This window comes from Pollachius pollachius (assembly GCF_949987615.1).
Source record: "Pollachius pollachius genome assembly, chromosome: 15".
Taxonomy (NCBI): Eukaryota; Metazoa; Chordata; class Actinopteri; order Gadiformes; family Gadidae; genus Pollachius; species Pollachius pollachius.
In genome coordinates this window covers 14839449-14867426 of record NC_136948.1, presented here as the reverse complement: position 1 = coordinate 14867426, position 27978 = coordinate 14839449, and the positions used below count along the sequence as shown (strand labels likewise).

Sequence of the window (27978 nt, the reverse complement as noted above, 5' to 3'; positions counted from 1 at the left end):
CGAGCGACCTCTAGTTGCCGGTGCAGTACTCTGGACGTCCTGTAGATGTATGCCTCGTGCGGCTCCAGTGCTCGTCGATTGGATCTCAGCTGGCGTAGTCCGTCTTTCTTCAGCAGCGCCTGCTAATATCTCTCCACAGGAATGGACGCGGGATTCTTCCGCGTAAGTGCTCCGTGTTGTATAGCCATGATTTGACACGTTTGTACACACAACTTTATTTGTGATTATTGTGTTGGTTGTAGATGAATGTTGGATAATACGTAGTTAGCTAATGCGCCATTAGGCTGCCGATTGGAGCTAACGTAGCTCGGCCTTGCGTTCAGAGCGGAAACAGATAGTGGGGGGTTCTGCTTTTTCTATGTCAGCTAGTTGTAAATGCACGATGAGTTAGGAGCCTTGGTGTACGAGGCATTTATTTACGCCTTTGCTGGGGTTTGGATTGCTGCTGTCGGCGAAAACATTTGATGAAGCTAACAGGCTGACTTTTAGCCTTAATCGAAGATGGCGACCGTACATTAGGTTACCAGGAATGGTCTTCGCATCCCAACTAATAACACATGATGTCTTACACTTAGTTGATCTGTGTTATAACTCACTCCGATTGATTCTAATACATAGACGTAAAGTGTCCTTAACATGCCATTGCTGAATCATAAACATTTGCAATAGTCTTGCATCTCACTACCTGCTATGCCAAGTTTCTGGCCAGAGATTAGCATGAGCGGAGCTAACGGCTATTTAGCTTGTAATGTACCGTAGTGATCATCATCTTCACCTGGCAGCACATCTGCATAAAAACTCTATGCCCAGGTATCCCGTGTAAGGTTGTATTTATTTTGCACGTACATCATGTTGTAAAATTTGTCTTTTTACAGGGCACGAGTGCGGAACAAGACAACCGATTCAGCAACAAGCATAAGAAGCTACTAAAGCAACTCAAATTTGCAGAATGTCTGGACAAGAAGGTACATACCACATAAACAACAATTATGCCTACTCCCATAGTTGTCTTGTTTAGAAGATCAATAAACAAAACGTACCTAACAGTTGGTTGTGGCCTAATCAATTACTCGAATGTTTCTTTATTTATCTTTTAGGTGGACATGACCAAAGTAAACCTGGAGGTCATCAAACCCTGGATTACTCAGCGAGTCACCGAGATCCTGGGATTCGAAGATGATGTTGTCATAGAATTCATATTTAACCAGCTGGATGAGAAGGTAATTCCTTTTAATGCACAATGTTAATTTTGTTACTAAGCACATGTGTGATTGCAGCCAATTGATTAGCAAGCAGACAAGCACAGGTTGTAGATTCAACTGGAGTAAAAAACACGATCATTTGGTATCACCAGAACAGACTAACCAAAAGTGCTGTCCAGAACATAGAACAATTAAAATGCCATAATCTTGTTGTTGCTGTGATGTGACAAAGTGCCTTTGTGTAGCCGTCTTCTAATGCTGATGTGATTTATGATTTAAAAGGCCTGAACCAATATGGATGTTATACCTTGCATCAGAAGTATAGCACCAACACCTAATTAGCTCTCTCCTGAGCCCAAAGTCACTGAGCCCAACTCTCCCTACATGATGCACTGTGTGGTTTTGAGGTGAGTTATGTGTAGGGATTGCCATATCATATCAGTGGTAGATAAACTTGAACTATGCTATATTATAGTATATCATACTTGCAACGCATCATTTGGTTACCTTAAATCCCATAAACTCTTTCTGAAATTGAAGGGATTGGGAAGCAGAATAATTGTAACAGTATTATAATCATATTGGTAAGATTTCTATTAGAAGCGTTTGCTTTCTTTTTGGCAAAAGAATGCAGTGGAAGTCACCATTTTGACTGGCAAAATTGCGTTTATGAGCAAAGCCACTGTTCTTAATCATTCTAATAATGCTCAAATGTGCATGATACTTTTTTTTTTATATAACTCAATGTTTTTTATATAGTGATGTGGTTTTAAATGGTAGAATATACTTTCTAAGATTTAATTCCTGCTTAACACCAAGCACTAATATCTATTTTTGCAGAAAAACCTTTAAAACTTTCAATGGCAATATTCATGCAGTTACAAGTAAGATTCCATATCGGAGCATAGTTGACCTATTTTGGGTAATCCTTCCCCACCCTCTATGGATTTTACTCACTTTAAACACCTTAACTTCTTTAATAAAACACACCAATATACTGGTGCTGAACGCCGGTATAGTGCTATTAAAGGGTATCGTGAGGTGGGTGGTGGTAATTATTAAGCCTAATGGCTACTGTATCCTAGTGGCATGAGAGGTTGTGATCAGTGACACAGACAGGGGCATTTCACAATCTTTGTCAGTTGTTAAAACCCAGCTTTCATGAACTGTGTACTCATTATTGCTTGTTCGTCTCTTGCAATTTAGATAAATGATATAACATTAAGCTCAAGGTGGTTGAGTCTCAAGCAGTAGGGAGGCGGAAGCAAGCCATGGGAGCTCCGTACCCACTGATCCCACGGGACTCACTGAAGACTCCGGAACTGTACTTGCAGTGTTGGGTTTTATTACACTCTGTAATGTGGCTAAATGTTTATCTCTGGTATTAGACCATGGGGAGGCACAACATGGGCCAAGGGGTGCAGAGTTGTAACATTGTTGGGGTGGGCCCTGTAAAAAGCATTGAAAGACTTTTTTAGAAGAGGAAGAAGAATCTGGGGATGTTATTCATTTAGCTGTTTGATGAGGGCAGTACCAGCATCATTTGTGGGTGTATCATCAGTTTGCATGCAGATATATTTTTATATTTAGATCAGTCTAGACTCATCTAGATTATGTTCTCAGTTTTCAGGAGTATGATTTCATTCAGTCACACCCTCTTTTTGATTGGTTGCTAGTTGGTTCACTATTGGACCCAGGGTGGTTGCAAATGTTTTTTTTATTTACTTATAATTCGAAATAGCAGTAATAACAGCAGTTGTAGTTTAGTCAGGATCCAGGGTAGGGTGTCCCCTTAATGGAACACTACCTCCTCCACAAGTGCTATCTCTGCCGTGTTTCAACGGCCATATTGTTGGTTCTCTTCCGCTTCGTGTGTGTGTTGCAGCACCCTGATAGCAAGATGATGCAGATCAACCTGACCGGCTTCCTGAATGGAAAGAACGCCAGGGAGTTCATGCGAGACCTATGGCCCTTGCTGCTCAGTGCCCAGGAGAACATCGCTGGAATCCCCTCTGCCTTCCTGGAGCAGAAGAAGGAGGAGATCAAGCAGAGACAGGTACAGCCACTCTCTTATCCTCCGTTTCACAAGTCCACCTGCATGAAGAAGTTCGTAGTGTCTTGTCTTGGTGTCGCGCAAAGGTTTGTGCACCCGTTCATGTCCGTTTTGTTCTCCTGCAGATTGAGCAGGAGAAGCTTGCGTCTCTCAAGAAACTGGATGACGACAAGAAGGAAAAAGAAAACAAGGAGCGAGAACGAGCTCAGTCCAAGAGCCCCAGGAGGTGAGTCAAATGGGGTCAATGCAGGGTTCAAGGGGGTTGCATGTCAAAAGGTAGAGCGGACCACTCAATGTGGCCGCCTCATGTCTGCCCAGGAGGAAGTCACGGTCGCCTTCACCACGACGAAGGTCCCCTGTGAAGCGGGACAGGAAGCCCAGCCCCCCACGCTCTCCACGGCTCAAGCCCGGCCCAGTGACCGGGGGCACACCCCCCCCTGCTTTGATGCCGCTGCTCCCGAAGCCAGAGGAGCCCGAACCCGAACCTGAGGCGCCAGCAAGCGCTGTTCCAGAGCCTGTCGTCCCCCAGCTCGCCTCTATCAGGTTAGCAGGGAACTGCCACCATGTAACGTGTCCTGCAGCATTTCTATCATTGGAGCACGGCCTCTAAGATTCCTCTCCCTTGTCGTTCCCCCGGCCACCAGTGAGGAGGTGGTGGAGGTGGAGGTGGCGAAAGTGGATGCTGTCCCCGAGGTGAAGCAGCCTTCTCCAGAGAAGGTTGCCAAGAAGGAGGAGAGGCCAAAGTCCCGGGAGAGGGACAAGGACGGCCGGAGGGACCGGCCCCGCCACCGATCCCGCTCCCGCTCCCGCCGTCGCCGCTCCTTTTCCAGGTAGAGCCGGCTGCCCTCAAACACTCTCTATCCTACTTAAGACGGAATGCTATTTCATGTTCAAACATTCCTCGTTATTCCGTATTAATACATGCAGTTTGTCTTGTAGATCCTACTCCCCCCGCAGAAGGCCCAGTCCCAGGAGGAGAATGTCCCCGCGCCGTAGGAGCCCTCCCCGACGTGGCCCACAAAGCTCCCGACACAGACACAGGCGCTCACCTGTCCGACGGTAAGCAATCACAGCGTCAGTGGTCAGCCGCACCCTTCTTACCCGTCTCTCGGCACTGCCACTCACGTCTGTAACGATGCCCACCCTTCCACTGCTGCGCCCCAGGAGGCGCTCTCGCTCCGCCTCGACCACGGGAAGCAGTTCCTCCAAGTCCCACTCGCCCAAGAAGGCTGTGAAGAGAACGTCTACCACGCCGCCCCGTAAACAGCCACGCCTCCTGGACCCCGCCGGTAGCCCCCCAGGAAAGGACCGCCGCTCTGCATCCCCGCGGGCCAGGAAAGGCCGCGGCTCCCCTTCTCCCTCCAGAGCGGCTGGTATGAACACCTCTAATCTGCTCGTTCTTTAAGGTCTTCAAGCCCTCATCATTGGTTAATTCCTAATCACTTCTGAACCGGGCACTGATGGCGAAGGCAAGGAACTCATGACTAATGATGTAAGCTCTAAAAGGTGGTTTTATTCATTCTTCCAGGGGTCAAACGAAAACCAGTTGTAGGCAGAACCGAGTCACCTGCAGACAATCCCAAACCAAGACGATCAGAAGACTCCGAGTCCGGTGAGGATCTGAAATATTTTGAGGAACACTAATGTTGAGGATGCCAATGACAGGATGCTTCTCTAATATGTTCATTAACAACATAAGATAAGATGTTCTTAATTAGTCCCAGATGTGAAATTCATGCCACGTCAACATCCTGTAATCTATGCTTTTGTAATACGAAACTATGCTCAGAGGACAGTGAGTAACTACAGTAGAATGCTATATTGAGCCATACTTAACAAAGACGGAAGGGTGACCAGTGTTTATGTAAGATAAAGATTTATTGGCCCTGATGCCGTGTCGTGACCAGCTGGTTTTATGGTGTATGAATGTTATCTGACTGTAACTGACTTTTCAGACGAAGATAAAAACGAAAAAGACGCAACCGCAGACTCAGTGCAGCAAAGGCGTCAGTACCGCAGGCAGAATCGTGAGTCTTCCTCAGGTTAGAAGTGGATTTTGTTTTTGTTTTAGTTGGAGTCTCTCCCAAACAAAGTCCACCTCAACACTTTCTCTTTTGCATGATTTTCTCGTTTTTTGTTTTTGCAGTTGTAATTGTATACATACAGACGTGGAAGCCAAGGATGGAATGACTTGTTGTTGTTTTTGTATTTTCCAGGTTCCGGGTCTTCTTCCTCATCAGAGGAAGAGAGCGCCAAGAAACCCCCGGCGCCCGGTCCGGCGCCCCGTAACGGCGACGTCCGCAGGAGGCGCAGCCACTCGGCCTCCCCGCGGAGACGCCACCGGGACGCGTCACCAAGGTCAGCTGAGTGGCCCTGCAGTAGAGATGCCCCCCTACCCTGGTTGTTAAAGATCCATCATCACCGTCCTCATTCCTTCCCCAGTACTAATTTGAAATGTTTCCTACTCTCTCCCAATCAGGAGAAGACGGTCTCCTTCTCCACGAGGACGCGGGCGGCGCTCCCCTTCCCCACGCCGGCGCAGATCCCCCTCTCCCCCCAGACGGCGGTACGGACACTCGCTGACTCGTCTCGCGGTTTTAACCCAAGAAGCCCTTGGTCAGTGCCCTTCTGATAACCACCTCGTTGTGCCTACCAGGTCCCCGTCCCCGCCCCCTCGCAGGCGGTCCCCGTCCCCGCGCCGCTACTCCCCTCCCATCCAGCGCCGGTACAGCCCTTCCCCTGTGCCAGCGCAGAAGCGGAGGATGTCGGGCTCCCCCGCCAAAGGCTCCCCCCCCGCCTCCAAGCGCCGCGTCTCCAGGTCTCCCAAGCGCAGGGGCTCTCCGCTCGGCCAGAAGAGGCGCACGCCCCCGTCTTCCACGTCTCCCATGCAAAGGCACCGGAGGAGCCCCGTGTTGCCTTCAAACCGGCCAGGCAGAGACGCGCGGTCCCCGGCGGCCACGGCCAAGCGCCTCTCCCCTTCCCCGGCGCAGCGAGGCCGCGGCGGGGCCAGGGGCTCCGCAAGCCCCCCCAGGCGCTTCGATGCCACCAGCACCTCTCCATCCAATCAGAGGAGGCAGCCGTCCCCCTCCCATGGCAACAGAGCCATCCGCAGGGTGTCCCGAACCCCAGAGCCACGCAAGAACCAGAGGCAAGCACGCGTCTTCATGATTCCTATATTGTGATGGTAGTCTACTACTTAGGTGGAACACTTCAAGACCTTTCACCCACTATTATTACTGTTATTTATTTTGAAGACACAAAGTAATCATGAATAGCCTTGAAGGCCTTCATCTTTAGTGAGTAGGCAGGAGACTTTCAGAATTAAGAAAACTAAATTACTGTTCTGTCCAACGTAATTGGCTGTGCAACTGTGACGGCACTAGCTTAGCTTGGCTGTCATGAGTGCGAGAGGTTTCGAGAGTATCAATGCTACAATTCTTGTACACAAAGAGAGGTATGGTCTGGCCGGCAGTTTTTATTTGTAGAATATATCTGTCGTAGGATTTGATTTGAACACAAGTTTTACAATAATACCAAAATTGAAATGAATGCACAGCTCTGACGTCCTCTCCTCCACGTCCACGCTCCAGGTCCTCAGCGAGCCCCCAACCGATCAAGAGAATGTCCTCCAGGTCGAGGTCCGTCTCCCCGGCTCCGCCGGCGGGCCTGAAACGTCCGGCGCCGGGCTCTGCCTCTCCTTCTCCCTCTCGCTCTGCCAGCGGTTCGCCACCTCCAGCCAAAAAGGCCAGCAGCGGTTCTGCAAGCCCATCCCCCAGCAAGGCAAGCACCCTTATCTCTCCGACCGGGTGACACGCCCCCGTAATATCTTGTATTGTTGTATAGCCGTAGTTTTGGAGGTGGAAGACATTTCGGTGCGCTGCAATCCTTGGATCACCTTGACGCCGTCTTGCTCTTCAGTAATGGGTATGTGGATAATTTGTGTAATTGCTGGTGTCCCCGCTGCTCCTGCAGAATTCGGACGCAGAGGGCGGAAAGAAGAAGAAAAAGAAGAAGGAGAAGAAACACAAGAAAGAGAAGAAGCACAAGAAACGCAAGAAGCACAGGAAGGAGAAGAGCGGTGGCCCAGCGACAGGAAACGGCCAGGAGAGCCTTGGGGCGAACGAGGACCAAGATTCAAAAAAGGTGAAGTCTGCTTTACTGATACGTGAGGATTTTTCTTAATTGGATAATACCAGTGTAACGGGGCCTGCCCGTGACGGGAGGTAGCGCTTGTCCCAATGTTTTAGTTTGAATATGACATAATTAATGCTACCTTTCTTTAAGGAATCAGACAGCGAAGTAGAGGACAGCCTGGATGATCTAGAGAAGCACCTGCGTGAGAAGGCACTGCGCTCCATGAGGAAAGCACAGATTTCCCCATCGCAGATGTCCTGAATGCCAGGGCGTGTCTGTTAATTCTGCTGTCTCTCTCCCACTTATCCTCCCCCTCTCTCTTTTTGAAGTTTGTCCCTGACCTGGTTCAGCTTTAGAATGTACAAATTATTTGTTCTTTAGTCATATTTTTTTTATTATTATTACGGGTTTGGTTTGTCTGCTAGGCTGGGGTTATTAATAGGTTGATTTGAACCAGGATATCTCATTTCAGTTTAACCCATTGTGTATTATGAAGGTATATTATCTAAACCGTGACCATACTTGTGTTCCTACTTATAACTTTTCTAGGAATGAAACGGTTTAAAGAACATGGCCTGCTTTAGGGAACATGTCAAATCTACCACAAACATACACAGTCACACACACAATAGCTGACTACATGTGAATTTGACTGCATGTAGGACTTCCATATCTCTGATGTGCATGACCAACCGACCTAGGGGTGTAGAGGGGAACTGGCATTCTGTTACAAGGACCTATACATAGGCCTAGGACAGTCTCACACCACTATTCTGCGTGCACTGTATACAACGTTGTAGCAGAATGTCTTGTCTCATATTTGATGTTCTACAGGTGTTTGGCATCTTAAAACTATGCTGTTAATGTATGGCTCTGAAACAGTCTGAGAGATTACTTTCATTTTCAAAATAAATTGGTATAACGTTATGTTGAACTTGCGCCCGTTTACCATTTCCTACCTGGCTTTTGACATCCTTTGAAATTAAAAACCTTTTTTATAATATCTGGGGGTTGTATTTTCTTACAAAATAAGTTTTTTTGAACAGATGAAAATATTTTAAAATGTAATTTATATTTGAAATGAGCACATACCGTTTTATTGTCCAAAGATATCTCTAGAAGTGATTGCGTGGAGGACTTTGGTCTTCCACATAAGTGATTCAAAGCACGGTCATACTGGGCTAGGCACCCTGTCTTTGAGACTCCGCTAAGACCCTGCCCACATTTTTTTTCTGCTGCACAAATGACATCACGGCTTTAAACATTCCCAATGCTTCCCTCCCATCCTCATCACTACTCAAGAAGTAAACCAGCCGTTAAGGTTGAACAATGACTCTGTAGCCTGTGGATCTCTATACGTCGTCTCTGGTTCATAGACTTTATCGACCCGTGTGAGATCTTTTTATCCAAGTGTGCACGCTTAGAATCGGGAGCCCCTGGGTCTTGGGAAAGCGGTTATCTGGCTTTATTGTGAAGAGGGGTGGCTGAAAAAAGGACCAAGCTAAATCGGGCGTGGTGGCAGAAAATAGTTCTTTTTTTGTTTGAAGAACTTTAAGTACAATCCAAGATGTCTCTGTCGGTACCGCAGAACGGAATCAAGTCCGACAACGAACCCGTCATCGAGCTCTTTGTCAAGGTAAGACAATAGTCCAATAAAATCGCTGAAATAAGTTGTACATTTTTGTCGCTTGGGATTCAATAAACAGTCGGTTGTTTTTAATATTACGTCATTGAAATATATACAGAGGAGAATACGGCCATTGTCTTGAATCCGTTATTTTTTCATTGTCCCTCCTTGGGATTCTTTCGCGCATCCACGTTTGATGCACAGTATTCCTCGCCATACTGGGTGGTTTCCCAGTCCTACCAGTAACCTCGCCTTAACGGCCATGTGGTCCCTGGCTGAAGTGTCAATAGGGCGGATACGGATCCCGCATCGTGGCAAAGATCGAGCTGGTCACTTAAACTGCTGAAAGGACGCTTCCCGTACAAATGTTAGTGATAGCAGCAGTCATTTTAATTGGTTGTATTTGTAACGTTTAAGAGGATGGATTGGGGGTCCCGTGCCCATCTATTGTCTCCCCGGTGGGAGTCTTGACCGTGTAACGTACACTGGGAACGTCTTCCATGCACTGCAGCACGAGTTTTGTTTATCTGTTGGGCGACTTTATTGTCATTCTGCCGTTTACGTCTAAAGTGTGATGTAAATATGTATGTTGACAAATTGAAGACTTTGACAAATGGAAGTTTGTACATGCTATTTCTAAAGAGACATTTGTTGATATAATTCATTGACATGCATTTGTCAGTTATTGCCACTACTACATCTGTTGTTGTTTTTAAAACAAAATCAAAGTTGGATTATTTTTCTTTGTTCATTAGAGTGGCTTAACTCAATTAAAGCCACCCCTGAAATTTGGCCATTCAACTCCAACTCTATTGGCAGTGATGCGAATAATGAGGGAGAGGACCCAGAAGAATGGTTATTTTTCTTTCTTTATCTTGGTGCTTTTGCTAGGCGGGAAAATGAAAGACAGAGCGGGAGAGGGGGTTGGACCCCAACAAATGCCCACTGAGGAGGAGGAGGAGGAGGAGGAGGAGGGTGTGTGTGTGTCCACATTCTTAACAGAACATTAAAGATGATTGGGAGGTAGAGAAACATGGGATCCTGCTAGTGGGGAAGCTGGGAGGATTTGACTGCAGCTGTTACATCTTAGTCAGTCTGTAGTGGCGAAGAGCTAGCCAGTGCTAACTCTTACTGCCCACAGGATTACATCATCCCTAGGCCTGACAGGTCAAACACTTTAATAGGTCCATGGTCAAACATGAGGCCAAAGCTGTTCCCTGAGCCCCTCCCCCCTGGGTAGGTAGATGGATGGATGGATGGTTGGATAGATCATTTATTGTCCCCTTGGGGAAATTCTTCTCAGTGAATAGACAGATACACATGACCGTTAACCACAACAACATCATAAAAACATCCACTGACAAGACAAGACCCCAAAATCATATTTCCCACGTAGTACAAGGGCACATCTAAGGTTGTTGGCTTTTTAAACCAACAATTAAAACCTTATTTTTAGATGTTTGTTTTAAAAGCTGATCGATTGTGGAATCAATGACTGTTTTGTCCTATTTTTTGGAGAGGGCTGGGTATGGAAACCTGCTACCTGAGGGTTTGTGAAGTCCTGGGCTGGGCCTGGCCAGAGCACCATATTGTTACACAGAAGGTTGTCCTGTTACGTGGGTGATGGCCCTTTCTTTCCCCCTCCTGCCTGTATCATTCTCTCTGTCTCTCCTCCCTGCCCCATGTCCTTTTTAGGTGTGCAATGGTTGTGTAGGGACATGGCCATATCCATTATTGATGTCCCCTTATTGCATGCCATTGTTGCAACTGTGCCGTGGTAAACACTGCTATGGTAGAGAGATAGCGAGGCTGCAGGTTGCCACAGGCACACTGCTGTAACCCCGGGCACTGGAAAAGGCTGATAGTGTGCTCTGTGTGTATGTCTGGTCTGTAAGGAGAATGCTTGGTGTGCTGTATAGGGGCCTGAGGCCTTCTAAAGTTTTATGAGCTACCTTCTCTCTGTGTCGACAGAACTACAGCACTGTAAATCCATCACACTTCGCTGACTGTGCTACATTGTTGTGCTATTGCGTGGTTATTGTCAGGTATGTTTCCAAGGATTGTTTATTGCACCTGCTGCCTTGTTACTAGGGAAGTGTCTTGTAATTGTCCTCAAGTGTGGGAAGGCAAACCTCTTGGACAGCTTCTTGATCGCCCCGACGTTAGGTCGAGATGCTGCTGAGATGTGCTTGGTATTTAGTTTGAAACTAAACTCTTGCACTTCTCCCACTGTGTTCCCCTGAAGTAAAACATTTTGTCAAGCCATCTGTCGACTTAGCAACATATACAACGTTGCTGTGGATATCTTTGTTCGCAGGGAACTGATATAACTCTTCACTCTGGCATAATGAAATGGAATTCGTAGGTCTTACTTTGTTTGAAAGTTTGACACAAAATACTGTTGAACTAGGATATAATTATATATGATTTCTTTCTCTCTTCACTCGGCTATGCTGCATGGGCCCCTCCCTTTGAAGTAATCAAAGTAAAGGCCATGGGTCGACCCCTGTGCTTCATCTGATTCCACTCATTCCCTTCCCTGAATAGCATGTACATGATGTTTCTGGAAGAGTTGGTTGTCCATAAAATGTACGATGTAAATATGTGAGGTTCAAAAGCATGTGGTTCATAAGAGCCTTCCTTATTTCCTAAGCCCTAACATGGTACCATTTATCCAATCATGTCTATTTAAATTATTGTCAGTGCAAATCTGCTTCTGAATACTCCAGGCACTCCCATAAACCCATCTGCCCCACCTAGCATGTGACTCACTTTATCACTCATGTGAGAGGTAGATGGGCGTTGAGAAAAACGACAGCTGTGTATCTCCAGCCTTGCACCTCTTGGCTGTTAGGGTACCAAGGTCACTAGTGAAGGCGTACTCTGCCACGCCCCCTACCTACGGCCAAACAGTTGAGATTATGGCCTGTAAACTAGGATAGGGAAGTGTGTGTGTGCGTGTTTATGTGTCCCACAAATGAACACAATGGTAGCCATGGCTACAGCGACAAACCAGTGTGTGGATTTCTAGGAAGCTCCTCAGCGATGACTCCTCTGATCTTCCTGAAGGTCGCCGACTCCTCCCTTGAAGACCTTGAGAAACACTGTTAATGTGTTGAAATACAAACATCCACGAGTTATGACCCATGTTAATATGGATTTACAACTTCCTCCTGTTTGGCATTGTGCGGCACCTTTATGGAGGTTGACTCCAGGTAATTCCTGGTAAATAGCCATGGCTAGTCTCTCTGAAATAAAATTTGCCTATAGTTTGCAATCATACATTTCTTTTGTTGGTTGAATAGAACACATTTTCTCCTTTGGACAGCATTCAGAGCCACAGACAGCAGTCTGTTAACTTTTAATTATTTTTTAGATAATATAATCGATAGAGCAGCTTACTATGTTCAAGCACTGCTGGAGTCAGCATTATCAGTTCGGGGACAAAGATTAATGGTTTGTTTTTTACTGGAGAATCCCATGTCCCATGTTATGTGGTTAGTGTGAGCTAGTGTTGTGCACTATGGACTTGCTGTCAATGCACTTCCAACTGCTTCATTAATGGGAACTGTTTGACCAGTACCTGGTCCTATAGCAATGAAGCAAAGCAAGCCACACCTAATGATTACTTAGGCCTAAGCCTTTATGGAAGGGAATTCCAAATCTTGTTCTGACTCCAGCTTCACTCGGAACCCCACAATGAAGGTGTCAGTACACCATTGATCACCATTTTAGGTAAGACCCTGTTTAGTGTTTATGAGTAGGAAGAGTTTGTTTTACAAGGAACTTCGATGAGGCATGTTTCCTATGAGCTCAACGACAGGAAACGAGGTGAGCGGTACAACAACATTGGAATGACTTTGCTGAAAGTTCCAGGGGAGAAAGCATGACCAGAGGAGGAAATAACTCCTTCACATTGTAAATAATATAAGGGTCAACAATGCAATGAAGCAAAGAAAAGTAACCAAATAGTGATAGAGAAAACGAGTCGTGGGCCGTTACATCATCTTCACCATGAGTGACCCCTCTCTGGCACTGGGGGAATCTACCCTGCTGGTCCTATGTAACTCAATCAGTCCCAACACAGCCCACTCTGCTCTAGTTTCCTGGGCTCTAGTCCTCCATGCAGCATCGTAGTAGTAGATTTACCAAACATAGAGGATTGGATAACAACAAGCTACATGACCCAACCTCCACCACTCCTGTCAACGTGTGCCCGGCTGAAAAGTGAAGTGACCTAAATGTCTGACTATAGATCCTCTCTGGCTTTTTGTGGCAGCATGGGGCTTTTGGTTTTAACAGATGTGCAAAGCCAACGTCCTATACTTTGAAGAAGGACTCTCCAATTCAGCGTGCTTGGGACGGAAGCCATGACCCAGTCCAATTTGATATTATTGGTTTGTTCTTTTCATGAATTGTGGTGTGTTGTTCATAATCTTATCCCAAGTGCTTTGCATGATGTTTGGCTTTTATGGTGTGTAGATAAGACCTATTTGCATCCATCACGCTTGTCCTATAGACCTAGACTTTGTCTAGCTGTAGGCTATCTGTTTGGAATCAACATTGTGGTTTGCGTCATCATGGTAAATCATCTTCTGCTTATGTATGTCAAAAGTACACATCCATGTATGTGTGTGTGAATGTTTATAGGCCAACTTAAAGCTCGCTTATATCTCCAAAAATGATCTTTGTGAAAAATGTAATACTTTTTAAATCAATCAGTATAAAGGAATTGTTTATTGTTGAATGGTTAGAAAGGGGAATTGTGCGAAGAACGGGGATGATATATGGACGTTTGTTTGTTTGTTTGTTTGTTTTTGTGTTGTGTTTGTCAATGGGTCTCTTACTGCTGAAAGCAGTTCAGATTCAGCTCTGATGCACAACTCTGCATGGCACGCAATGTTTGCCTGGGAACCATTAAACCAACAGACGCCTCCCGCTTTCTCTCCGACTGGGCTATCTCTCTGTATGTTTTGACCACACTAGATCATTGTCACTCTAACCAGTTTTATCATGGTCTGTTGGTAAAAGTCCACGCATCTAATAATAATCAGCATATTGGCAATTATAACATCATTTGAACTCGGTTCCATCATGATTGTCTGGTAATCCTTAGCGGCTCAGGGTGCCTAGTCAAAACAAATCACACAGTAGCCTTGTGTTTGACTGGAAGATGTGAGCTTTCCACTAGGTGACGTCAGCCCGAGTCAGAGCCACACTCAGGACCCTAAACCTTTTTCCATGAGCTTGCCTTGTCTGAGTCCTCTGCACACACCTCCCCTCTATGATCTCAGACCGGGGACCCACCCAGCCCCAGCGGCCCCTCACCCTATGTCCAATACAGTAGCGCAAATTGCTCTGCGTCTGGCCTTTCCCTCATAGGATTGGTATTTATAGGCCACATCATCCAGCCCAGACGCACCCAGCCCGGGGCAGGTCGGGTTGGGGGACCTGTCCTCTTCAACCCGCCCATATAGTTTGCATGTACACCAAGATGTCCAACGAGTGTGGAGAAGAGGTTGTTGACGTTTTTTTACAGTCAGCCCCTCCCGTGGGACATTCCTTGCGCTGTGTTGGAGAGCCACAGGAAGAAAACGGCTGCGCTTGTGAGCCAGTCAGTTCCTTATTCGGTCAAAGTGTGGTCTGAACAACCCACCCAATTTAGATGATGAAGGCAGCGGGGGGGGGAAGGCCAGGCCTGGCGCGTTGCTAAATTTAGGCTATGACGGGAGACTGGGAGGAGGACTGCGGCCAGCTAAAACAATATCCATTATCTTGTGAAGGCGTGATGCTCTGAACGTGTACTGTGCCCGTTTGGGAGGGTTATAAATTAAGGGTGGCTTTAAATTACCACATTTTTCGCATGCCAGGTCATAATAGGTTGTTAAACTTCAGGAGGCCATAACTTGTTTGTCCTCATTGAAGTGCCTTTAAACTCCTGCTACTGCATGATAATATAATCTTCAAATTTAGACCTTAGCTAGGGTTCTCTGAGATAAGTAAGCAACCAAGTTGGTGGGTTGAGGTCCCATTGTTCCATCGTCGTGCCAAAATGTTCCCCGGCCCCTGGCCCCAGATAACACCCCCCCTTGACTTCTGTGTGTGTGTGTGTGTGTGTGTGTGTGTGTGTGTGTGTGTGTGTGTGTGTGTGTGTGTGTGTGTGTGTGTGTGTGTGTGTGTGTGTGTGTGTGTGTGTGTGTGTGTTCGCCCCGCAGGCATCTGTTGACTTCTCCCAAACAAAACAGTTGGTAGTTGGACAGCAGTGGTCAGCTGTTGCTCTCTGCATGTGTGTGTGTGTGTGCTCCTCACTGCGTTGCTATGGCCGCTTCCCATTGGGGTGTAATGGCCAGTGACTGGTGAGGGATGAGGCAGATCAGCAAGCTCTGACTCAGAGTTTGACACTTGCGCTATAAGGAAACACTCTGACCCCACGTCTGCTGACACCGACAAACTCTGTCACGTTGTAAGGTTTGAGATTTGGCCAGTAATGAGTAATTTATCAGTTCTGTACCAAGTACAAAATGCTTTATATTTTTTTCGAAGTAGAAGCGCTTCGAAAAAGGCTCTCAAACAGCCTTACAAGGAGCGGTCTCGGAGTGTTGCCTGACCTCATTCGTGGTTTTTATTGGGGGGGGGGGGGGGGGTTCACCTTGGCTTTGGTCACCCAAATTTGAGGAGCGCTTGGCAGAACGGAATGAAAGCAGTCTGTTGTCGTTAGCTTTTCGAAGAAACCAGAAAGAACCAGAAGTTCTCTCTCAATCCAGTGGAGTAATGCCCCCCTGGAAAGAACATTTTAGATTAAATGACGGCAGTAGACAAAATATCCTTCTGTTGAAAGGAGAAATGTATCATAAACATTTTCATGATCTTATTTACTATATCGCATAGGATTCTTATTTCCTATGCCTAGACCATACCTCTTGTTACTATATTTGGATTTCGTTGCTATTTTGATATTAGAACTCAGTTCTTATTCACACATGCTGTGTATGTCCCTGTCTCCGGCACAGACACCGGGACACAGTCTCTAGTAACAGCCGTCTAGTACACTTAAAGGCAGCGGAAATGCAGTTCCTCGAAGCATGTCTCCCAAGTCTCATAAACTAAACAATGCAGCCCCCCCACACTCTTCTCTCCTCAAGTAGTGGGACATTGCTGGCATAGTTTAACCCTCTATCTGCAGCAGCACTTCTTCACCAACCACCCCCCTCCCAAGTGCCCCCCTGCACTAGTGAGGGGCCCAGGTTGGGTGGGAAGAGTAGCATGGGGGGGGGGGGAGGGATGCACGTGTAGCATGACGCCTCAGGAACTCAATTCCAGATGCTGCTCGTTTGCAGTTTGAATCTTAACTCTCAACCTCTATATCCAACGTGAGAATAAAAGTATCCATTTTATTTCCCTAATGGCCTCTTGTGCTAAGAATACTTTCTGCATTTCTACATTCTTTCTCTCTCGCTCTCGCACTCGCTCTCTCTGCGTAGCAGCAGTTCTTGCTTCTGTTCTGTCTTGAGTGCAGGGCTGCGGCAACGATCTCAGCTGCAGACTTCGAGAGGCGTGCAGGCACGAAAAAAAACCCTTTATGGCACGACTAATGTTACTAATGCATTATTTATCTTTATGTTTTCTTTCCCTACAAGAGTTTTCTACTTTTGTTAATGCATAATAATTAAAATTTATTTATTTATTTATTTAAAAAAATATATATATATATATTTTTTTTGTATATATACATTGGTAGTCAAGGCGGGGCCCTATTGTTGTTAAGGCGGCCGCCTTAACCATACAGTGCTGGGGGAAGCACTGAGGCAGCCCAGTCACAGAGCACACAGAAGGAGGAGGAAGATGGAGGGACTGGGCTGAACAGGGATTGTCTCTTTCAGCTGCTGCGGCATTCTTTAGAGAAGCCCCTAATGACCCTCCTTTCATTTACAAATGGGAATGTGTTTTATCGTCCTTCACTCTCCCGTTCCCTTTCTTCTTCCTCTCTGGGAGTGGTGGCTTCAAACAGCTTCTACCTGTACATGGAGCTAGACCACTCCAAGCTGCACTCAATGTCATACATATCATTGCCATGGCTGTTGCCATGGTAATGATTTGCATGCTAAATCTCCACCCTCAAATAACATGAATGGATTTCATTACAGGTGTACTGTTTATGGGAGGGCAGGGGGGTAGGCTGAGTAGTAGCTCATTGATATCTTTTAATACATTTACATGAACATCTAGGGCATTTGACAGACGCTTTTATCCAAAGTGACTTGCAATTAGTACATTTGTCAGTAAAAAGAGAAAAGATATATCGCTGTCGGTACAGTCAGGATGTTCATAGAAACAAGTGCCAAGCACTAACAATTGCTAGGTTAACCCATTCCCTGTACACAACAAGGATAGCTAGAATAAGATGCTACAAAATGCCAAGTACTATTTTTAAGTGCAAGGACGTACACCATTCAAACCCGTGCGTATTTTTATATCCTCTAGCCTAGTCTACTTCTATCAGCTTATACTAGCTTTGTGGAAGGAAGACACAGGCCACAAAACCCCTCAATGATGACACAAGCCAAAGCTCATTGATAAGAAGAATTGAATCATGCAGGCTGAAAATGGGGCCACTCACCTGGAAAACAAAGCCATCTGATCTAATCCAAGGCCCCGTTTCTGTGGCTCACACATTGAATTGAGTGGGAACAGGGAGCTGGAGAGCAGCGCTCTAATACAATGGGAGCCAGCCGGTCGGACAGGAGCCGTGTCACACTGAGAACAGAAGCTGCATGTCTGTCCTCGGCAGCAGGCGGGCTTCTGGAACACACCGTTGAAGATAGAGAAGAAGGATATTGAAGCTCTGTGTGTCTCATTGTGTGATTTAGAAATATCTATATTGTTCACTCAACCATTTCCTAAATTGAATATTGGTTGCATCAAATTAACCAAAGATTTGAAAGTTGTCCGTTAGTAAGGGACACAGTTTCAGTATCAGTGAATCAGTATCAGTGAATCGTGTTTGCATCTCATCTCGTTGATGTGCGGCCTTCGATAATCGTTTGCGTGTCACCTCTGCAGTGTATGAGGAGGACAGAAGACGAGAGAACTGCTAAAAGAGAGGTTAAACCTTTCCCAAAGAGGCCTTGCCACAGTTATAGACTATATGGAGAGAACACATTCCTTTCATTCACAAACACCTCCTTGTGGAAGGATGAATGCCAGGCATTCTTCAGCAGGCTGTTCTGCCATTGGCACTGTCCGGCGCCAGCTATATAACCTCTGACACTCAAGGGTATCAACCGCGGCCTTCCGAGAAGACTTCTAGACACTGTTGTTTTTCAAGAGGCTGAACCTTGTTGAGCCAAAGCCCGTAACTCTGCCCTTAATGAGCCCAGAGCTAGCTGGCACGGCTTCAGTATCCTGACTGTAAAATAAATGAGATGCCCTGATGAGAAATAATAACTGAAACCAGCGGCAATTGCCGGAGACGTTATTACAGCACTGAGCACCGAGCTCTGTGAACCAACTTAAGTATCTTTGATGTGAAATCCAAACCATATTCTTCTTTCTGCCCTCTTTACCACACATGCGCACACAGGCACGTGTGCGAGCGATCCTCTCTCTGCAAAGACGAGTAATTGCAGCTATAGAGTAACACAACTGTGTGGTCGGAAACAGGGCAATGGATGAAAGTTGTCTGAGAGCTGGAGAGTTGAGAAAGCCAAATGCCCAAGTCGTCGGCCATCCCTTATGTCCTCGTTGTGCTCTAAAGGCAACTATTGCTTCAATAGGCAACGAGCACCAGAATGGGTTAGGATTGTTGCTTCAATACAGCCATCTCCCCAGTCTTCTCCACATTGACTTTTATTGGTCAAGGATCAGATGGCTAATGTGGAAGCAACCCGCTCCTTAATCACTTCACAGGGTCTCACTTTCACCCGACACATTAGTGGTTCAGATTCATGGGGAGGAAGTGTACAAAAGCATTCATAGAGGAGGCGGTGGAGGAGAGGGGCGTGTGTCAGCACCCTTCTTTCCCTCTTTAAGTTTGTGTGTGTGTGTGTGTGTGTGTGTCACAAAGCGAGGGGGAAAGATAAAACCCCCTTCTCTGAAATGGTTCCCTTCTTTGGTTGGACTGCAGAATAAACACAAATCCAGGTCGTTATGGCTGTGCAGCAGATTGGCCTCCTCCCCACGGTGGGACCTTGTTGCACGTAGGCGTCAGACAGGCCCTGATAGAGATCGGCGCCCTCCCTCCATCGTTCACTTCCGATCCCCCTTCCTGATCACCCTCGGCTCTCATTTCCCCCCTGATGAAAGAGAGGTTACATCCTGTTTGGACTTGCATCAATTACAGATGATCTATTGCACCTGTCCGGCATTATATATGTTGTATCTAATCACTCTTCTCTCTGCCTTGTCTCTCTGTCTGTCGGGACCTCTCTCTGTCCGTCTCTTTCTACCTCTCTCTACATCTCTCTCCACCCAGGCGGGCAGTGATGGGGAAAGCATCGGGAACTGCCCCTTCTCCCAGAGGCTCTTCATGATCCTGTGGCTGAAGGGAGTGGTCTTCAACGTCACCACAGTGGACCTAAAGAGGTGACCCCCAACCACGACTTCCTCCTTCTCTGAACCTTCCCCTCCCCCTCCTCCTCCTCCTCCTCCTCCCCCTTTTCCGGCTGCGAGACAACTCTTTAAACCCCCAACAAACATCTGCAGCCGGTTATTAAAAGCTTTTATGCTTCATTCATTCTCCCTCGTCATCTCGCCCTCATCCTATTCCTCCTCTCCCTCCTCGTCCAAATGTTGTTGTTGTTGTTGTTGTTGTTGTTACCTCCCAGAACTTTCCGGGGCGTTCCGGCTCGAAAACGATTCCTTCACGAATCGCAGAGTGCTTTGATCGGCCCCTTCTCTTGTGCTCCACTGGCTTGCTGGCTGACTGGCCGGCTGCTGCTGCCGCCCGCCTGCTTATTTGGTTTTCCCATGACCCTCTTCCAAGCCCGAGGGGAAACAAGGGCAGAAAAAAGAAAAAAGGAAACATTCTCTGGGGAGTCTTACTGAGGTTGTGATCTTTGCGCTCACTTCCTGCCCAGGACTTTACGTGGTTAACATGTAGTTTCTCCCCAAATCCAAAAACAAGAATCATCTGCAATTATAAAAACATATATATTTATTCCTCCTTTCCCAGGGTCATCAGGGCTTGCTTCTTGAAGGCGGCGAGTCATCTGGATAGACGTGCGCTGCTTTTGTTTTTTGTTCCGCACCCACGGCCAAGGCTGGCATGGGGCTCGGTATTTTCAGACGCGGTCAGGTGCTGTCTCTGGTTGCCACGGGGCTCACACCCGTCATGTGCGTTCGTCACCGTGGCTGTGTGAGGCATGTCGGAGGATATGAGAGAGACTCAGGGCATGGCTCACTCTCCATTCCAGACATGCCCTCCTCCCTGACCCACCCTGATAGCCACCATAGAGCCAGAGTGGCAGTTTTCAGAGTACATTTTGTCACACAAACCCACCCTGTACATGCCAAAGTCTTTTAAAGCATACAATAAAACCCCTGCGGTGTCTGAGCGTCGTGTGCTCATTAACCAGGATAGTATAGTGGCTAGGCGTTGGTCCCGACTGATAGCCACAGAAGATACTGGATTCGGTTTCTCATGCATCCTTGAGCAACCTGCCTGACCCTGCTCCTTCATGACATGGATGTGAGTTCACCGTAACTCGCTGCGGATGTTATGGGTCCGCGTATTGCTGCGGCTCCCTCCGCTGCTCTGTGAGTTGTGGCGGTTGTTGCACAAAAACACAGCCTGTGAAAGGTCTGGCAAAAGGCAGCGGAGGATGTCCGCCCACTTAGCAGTGTCTGTTTACCCCCTGGCTGCTCAAACAGGCCTTTGTTCGGGCTGCTGGGAGAGTGCTGGCTGGACGCTCTCTCTAAAGCTTTCACAGGCTTGCGTTTTGTCAAGGATCTCCAGATCTGCGATCACTATAAGCAAAGTAAAGTGTGCTGTATTCAGGTCTTCATGGGCCCTAGAATGAACAGTGCACTTTCATAGTTCGATTTTTATTTTCACAAAGTCACATGTCACTGCTTATAACTTAATCGGCCGATTTTAATTGAATTGACGACGTACAGAACATCCGTTGATCTTTTTTAAACCAGCCCATTGGTTGTGATTAAGAAGCGGTTGATCTCAGATTCCCGGGGAGGGTGTCCGTATCCAGCTCCCTGCAGTACTAGGCACTGCCCCCTCCCTCCGGTCGTACCATGACCCTGAGCTCTGGGGTCAGCGGAGCGAGGGGGAGGGGCCTGCCAGGGCTGCGGGCGAGCAGAGAGAAACGTTGAGCTGGCTTCAGACGTCGATGGGACTCCACAGCAGGAGCCTGACTTAGGTCACATATGAAAGATGGCGGCCTGTGCCAAGAGCGCCACTTCCTGCTTGTGTGCCAACCGGTCGATAACATTTCCTGTTTTGTATTAAATTCAGCCCTTGAAATTCCTTGCTTTATTATAAAAGTCCATTGCTTATTTTGTAGTAGCGCACAGTGAATGGATTTCATCCTCTTGTATGGAGGGACTCGATACGCGGGTTTGGATGGCGCTGCCTGATAAAGGACAGGGTCCTGCTCAGAGCCCTGCTTTGCTTCGCTCTCTCAAGGTCAAACCCTGCCGTGGAAAGTGTTGACGAGAAGAATGGTGGAGGGATAATGTGTCATGGGTCTTTTATATATTTTGCCTGTGCGGTGTCACTTAACACATGCTCATTTGTGTGCGTGTGTCTGTGTGCTCACGCTTATGTGTTATCATATCTGGTTCGCTGGAGACATCTGGAAGAAAAGGTGCCGGCTAGCGGTGCAGAGGGGAGACGGGAAGGCAAACACACACACACACACACACACACACACACACACACACACACACACACACACACACACACACACACACACACACACACACACACACACACACACACACACACACACACACACACACACACACACACACACACCAATAGCAGCCGAGACTCCGGGAACAGGGCTGTGGCGGTTCTGCACCAGAGGGGTCTGGGGCAACAGTGTTAATTCCACCCTGTGAGGCCCCAGGGACCATGATTCACCCCGGGTGGAAAAAAACAAGGAAAATAAGCCCTTTAATGAGAAACCGCCGAGCAATACCCATATAATCAGGTTTTCACATAAGTCAAACACAATGTTTAATCTTTCCCTTCAACTCTTAGGCTGAGTCTGAAAACCACCCAATACCTTCAGTTTATACATTCATAACGAAAAACATCCAGTCTTTATCTGAGCTTTCTAAAGGCTCTGTTATGTCTCCTCCAGGAAGCCGGCCGACCTCCAGAATCTGGCCCCAGGCACGCACCCGCCCTTCATCACCTTCAACGGTGAGGTCAAGACGGACGTCAACAAGATTGAGGAGTTCCTGGAAGACGTCCTCAGCCCACCCAAGTGAGTTCTGGATATCCTGAGAGGAGAGCAACAGCCGGCCTGCTTCCCAACAGCAGAGACTCACCCAGCCCTCCTGGCTGAAGGGAGGATTACTGGACATGCCCTGAATGTAGTGAGCTCAGTGTGAAACATGGAAAACAAATGGAGAGAAAATAAGGGGATATGGTTTTTAACTGTTTGCAGAAGAAGTCATGACTAGAAGACTAGTGAAGAGATATTGAGGCTATTCAAACCTTTTAATATATATTTTTATTTCCCTCTTTAGCTGAAGTGTGACTGTAGTGAGATTATATCCCCAGCAGCCGTCTTTATTTATGCACTGTGTAGGTTGATCACCATGTTTCTCTCGCGTTTCACGTAGCACTCTTTTTCCCATGATGTGCTCTGGGCGGTTTCTAGTAGTAACAGCGTCGTCGTAACACTACCTGTACAGGGATGGCCTTGGCAGAGCCGACGTGAGAGCTCAGTCCATAGTTAACTAATTGCACTTCTGCTCATTTTCATCTGTTGATGCAGTTGCCTATATTGCCTGTAGCAGTATTCGGTTTTCTGTATTAGCTATAGCATTATGGGGTTGTCTACACTGCCTATAGCAGTATGCCGTTGTCTATATTGCCTATAGCATTATGCAGTTGTCTATATTGCCTATAACATTATGGAGTCACCTATACTGCCCATAGCAGTATGCAGTTGTCTTGTGTATAGTGCCTCTTAGCAGTATGCGGTTATCTATTACCTACATCATTATGGTGTTATCCATACTGCCTATAGCATCTGCTTCTGTGGCACAATGACCCCACACATCACCACATGATCGGGCTGTGTCCGGGCCAGATATCTTAACGGGTGTGTGTGTGTGTGTGTGTGTGTGTGTGTGTGTGTGTGTGCAGGTTCACTAAGCTCAGCCCGAGGCACCCTGAGTCGAACACAGCTGGGATGGACATCTTCGCCAAGTTTTCAGCCTTCATTAAGAACTCCAAACCAGACGGCAACGAGGGTGGGTAACACGGCCCTTATGCTCTCTCTCTCCTCTCTCCAAATCTCTCTCGCTCTTTCTCTCTCGCTCGCTCACAGCGGTGAGTTGGCTGCGGTGCGAGGATAATACTGAGAAGACTTCCAATTGTGTCAGAACGGTGTCCAGAGTTTCTTCCGGTCGCCAGGCAACGGTGTTAGCCCCACGGCGATTGGCGGCTTGACACAGAAGACGGGCCTGACACGGGGAACACAGGGCTTTTGTTCTGTCGTGCCGCCTCCCTCTGCTCTCCAGTCCCATTCCTGACACACTACTGTCACCCCCATCCCTCTCTCTCTCTCTCTCTCTCTCTCTCTCTCTCTGTATCTCTGTCTCTGTCTCTCTGTCTCTGTCTCTCTGTCCCTGTGTCCTCGCCTCACCTTCCAGAGCTCTCTAGAAAACAGCAGAGCCATATTGTACAAACCTGTGCACGACTGTTTTTTGCATTCTCCATTGTTTTAATCTTAATTCGATCCTAATAATTTTTTACTACATTGGATCTCAGACGTAAAACATCAGATAACAGGAGAAGCAGTCATCCTGTCTAAGGATTGTTTGGTTTTGAGGGTTTTGGGAAATTTCAATGTTACAGCTCTGATTAGACATGGTATCGATTACATTCCCCAAAGAGGTCCGACATTCTGTAAATTGTACCTTTGTGACTCCACCTTTGGGAAATAGAGTCATTGTGCCAGATCGCCTCTCTGTACAAACTGTACAAATAGTTGGCAAAGGTTACGAGGTTGAATGTCATGTTTTTATCAGTCAAAGGTTTATATTGTCCTGCAGCACAAAAAGAAATGAAAAGAAACGGCAAACGTTTAGATTTTTCAAATATTTCTTAACAATGTAAGTTTTGGGTTTGTATTAACCTACATTAATGATTTACATGGTACTAAACCAGCCCTCTGCGGATTTACACAAGTCAAAACTATGCTGAACCTGCGCATTCAAGTGATATGTCGCCCCCATGTGGTGATGCTACAGCTTGGGTTGAGAGGCTCCGGTGAAAGAGAGCCTTACAACGCAACATCGAACAATTTCACAAAAGCTGCAGGTTTTGCTTTGTCCAAACAAATAGTCAGCAGATGGTTTACTCAAGATGCCACCATAATTGAATTAGGGTATTTATTAGTGTCTCTGAGGAATGACTTCAATATTTGTTGTAACAAACAATTTTCGGGCTCCCACTGTACCCTGCCACGAAGCCTTGTACAATAACATGTTGTGTCATCGTTGAGCTTATAATATACTTGCTTCATTTGCAGTTCTGGAGCGTGGTCTGCTGAAGACCCTGCAGAAGCTGGATGAGTACCTGCGCTCACCGCTACCCGACGAGATCGACCATAACAGCATCGAGGACGTCAAGGACTCCAGCCGAATGTTCCTGGACGGAGATGAGATGACGTTAGCGGACTGCAACCTGCTCCCCAAGTTGCACATAGTCAAGGTGAGGACAACAGTCAAGGTGATGGCGGAGATTGTGGTCAGTGCTGCCCTCTGCTGGGCAGTGTTGGTGATGCAAAACAAAATAAAAACTGGTCGGCCACCACCATCACAAAAAGCCATTGAGAAAATACATTTCAGCAATTGATGCTGCATTTTAATGACTTGAATACAGGTCTGTCGGCAATTCAGATGCCCATCCCAAATTGGCTTATAAGGCACTCCACCAAAATCATATCCATTAAATTATTACAAATAATTAATCGTATCAAAATACACAGAGGAACCGTGTTGTGGAAAGGATCCGGCGTCCATCGTGTGACACGGCGTGTTCACGGGCTCTGCCCTCATCTCCGCTGCCTCTCCTCCCCTCCAGGTGGTGGCCAAGAAGTACCGCGGCTTCGACATCCCCAAGCAGATGACGTCCATCTGGAAGTACCTGAACAACGCCTACGCCCGCGAGGAGTTCACCAACACCTGCCCCAGCGACAACGAGATCGAGATCGCCTACGGAGACGTAGCCAAGAGGCTGGTCAAATAAACCCCCTACCCCACTCCTACAGCCCCTCCCCCCTCTTCCCTCAGTCCAGCGCTGGGACAATGTCTGCTCATCCTTGAGAAAGAAAACACAAAAACTATGGATTCCTGTACTTCTCTCCTCCATTTGAGGGCCAAACACTTGATCAGCATGAACCCTGACACTTATCTCTCTCTCACTTTCTATCTCTCTCTTTCTCAATCTCGCTCTCTCCGGTGTTGGTGAAGTACTTTTCGGTTAAATAGTAAATTCAGCAAATTTTGACCTTCCATTTTTGCAGCCTTAAACTGCTTATTTTCTGTTGTAATGTTTTTGTCTGATTTACTGTCGCGCACGAGTGCATATCAGTGTAGGGAATCCTGGCAGACACACTCCATCGATAAGTGACCTTCAAGTTGACCTTCAAATCTCTGAGGTCGCAGAGCTGTTTTCATTGTCGTTGTTTTGTTTTTGTCATTTATATTTGTTTAATACCTGTTGGCTTCATTTCGGCTGCTCCATAGACCAGATCACAGAGAAGCTGATTATATAACTTTATTCATGTTTAGCTAAAGGTGGTGTAAACAGTGTTTAACGCTTCAGTGTTTTGTTGTTTTTGGCTTAAGTATCCAAAAGCGTTTGTTTATCAGAAGCTAACCTAAACCATTACGGTTAACATATCAAGTGAAAAATGCTTTATTTTAATGCTAAGTTGCTCAAATACATGTCTATCCAAAAATAACTAATCAGCAGGTGAAGTTACCTGGCATCCATGCTCTGACTCCTATTCACCATATGTGGCCAAAGCAAAACCAACTGTTTTAGTTTAAGAAATGTGGCTTATACACCCATTTGAAGTCTGTACTGAAGGGAAAACTGTGTCTTATTTAAGAAACACTGAGGATAAATGCTCCATCTAGCAGCCAAAAACACCCCGCAGATGTATGTCCCGAAGCACAGTGGGGTTTAGGAAGTCTTCACTCTGGGTGCTCGGTTAGTAGCATTAGGTTAAATCCACATTAAATGGAAACCATACCAAAAAGAAGAACTAAAAATGGCACGTTATTCTGGTCTCACTGTGGATTGGATGACTCGTAAAAATGCAACTAGCGACTTCAACAAAACAAACCACATTCTCTCACTGTCTCCATGTCATACGGGAGGAAGGAAGGACGCTGGTCTGTGGTCAGGCAGGAGGAAAAGTGACACTAAATATATTTATAAAGGAATGGATTAGAAGAGAGCAGTGAAGGAGAGGCATGTAGAACCCTGTATAATGTTCAGGCGGTGTCCATCCAGTTCTGAGAAGGTTAACGGAAACGTTCGCTAAGGTTTAGGGCTAGGTTGATAAAATGAAATAAAAGTGGATGCTTCAAGCAAACAAATTCACCACCTTTCTTCTGTCGGATATTTGTTATATAAAAACAATTTGATAAAAGTAATTGTAAATATTATGTTTTGATTGCTAAGAGTTCAGTGTGTACATTTTATACATTCATCTGTTTGAACTTTTAGAAGCAGGGCTGAATTCAGCCCGGTTTGATTTTATTTCTAGGAATTGTATCTCGCCTTACCTTTTCTCTGCTTATTATTTTACAGAGGTCACTGCATTGCGAAATGAGTTTCACTGTGTACGACAAAAAAGACTGCGTAATGGCTTTTCTTTTCATAACAATGATTGCATTTAAATAAAAACGTTATCGACACTCGCCCACTGTCTCTCGTGTGTTTGTAGTATTAAACCCATACACAACGAACCTTCCAGGCTGGTAGGCCACTCCTTTCAGCAGATGATAAACAGGGAACATCGTAGCATAACACTTTGTTTGTTTTGCAGTCTGCCCCTCCAGCGCCCACTGACCCAAGGAATGTCCCAAGTGGGTGCCCACCCACCATGACAGCTCCTCCTTCGCTCTCATGAAAACACCCTTTTTTCAGAACTGTTTTTCAGCATCTCTCATCCAATCGATTCGGCAATCCTCCTTTCAGCCAGTATTTCACAAGAGACTGAAAGGTGTGGAGGGGCTGTGTTGGCTTTTGGCCGGTCTCCCGGTCATTATAGTGTCTCGTTTCAGGCGAGACATTCCCTTATCCAACAGCAGAAACGTGTCACTTTGTGGCGAGGAAATGAACTTAGACGTGAGCGACCGTTCGTGCGCAGGCGCGGGTGTGTGGGCGTTGGAATCGTCTATGGTTGTAATGAACAGTGGCTCCCCTATTGAAGGAGTGTGAGAAGCTATCAAAGGCGAGACGACGTGCTGTCTGATGCGTTTACTCGTGCGTGGGTTCACAGCCAGGTTCACACGAACGCCAACCCAGGGGGAAGGTGATGAACCACACCGGCTCAACGTCCGTATCATGTTTGCTATAGCAGGGCAAGAAGGAACATTAGAATTAAAAGTAAACTCACAAAACACGTTTTATTTCATTGTGCTTTGAAAAGGGCTTTTAAGTTTTTCTTTCCAACGAGTCCCAAATGCATGGCTACTAAAGCCTACTCCTTATTACTGTGATTTTTAAATTTTATTTCGTAGGCCTATCT

General features: G+C 46.6%; 2 protein-coding genes across 6 annotated transcripts; both read left to right on the top strand.

The window, feature by feature from the left end:
* Positions 1–40: 40 nt before the first annotated feature.
* srrm1 (serine/arginine repetitive matrix 1) lies at positions 41–8392 on the top strand. 5 transcript variants are annotated; one of them, XM_079752442.1, is made up of 17 exons: positions 41–162; positions 876–965; positions 1098–1220; positions 3088–3258; positions 3381–3481; positions 3574–3798; positions 3900–4085; positions 4195–4314; positions 4420–4628; positions 4784–4867; positions 5211–5282; positions 5472–5613; positions 5735–5821; positions 5912–6403; positions 6846–7035; positions 7228–7398; positions 7540–8392. In XM_079752442.1, the coding sequence occupies exons 1-17, from the start codon at positions 142–144 to the stop codon at positions 7648–7650; spliced, it is 2595 nt and encodes an 864-aa protein (XP_079608568.1). In that variant the 5' UTR covers positions 41–141; the 3' UTR covers positions 7651–8392. The 5 variants fall into 5 exon arrangements, with proteins under 5 accessions (XP_079608568.1, XP_079608569.1, XP_079608567.1 ...); XM_079752443.1 differs by having other exon boundaries at positions 5211–5297; positions 7547–8392; XM_079752441.1 differs by having other exon boundaries at positions 5211–5297.
* Positions 8393–8697: 305 nt separating this feature from the next.
* clic4 (chloride intracellular channel 4) lies at positions 8698–27145 on the top strand. Its single transcript, XM_079753040.1, has 6 exons — positions 8698–9025; positions 19488–19597; positions 22336–22461; positions 23352–23458; positions 24742–24923; positions 25296–27145. Exons 1-6 carry the CDS (start codon positions 8957–8959, stop codon positions 25458–25460), a joined length of 759 nt encoding a protein of 252 aa, XP_079609166.1. The 5' UTR covers positions 8698–8956; the 3' UTR covers positions 25461–27145.
* Positions 27146–27978: the final 833 nt, after the last annotated feature.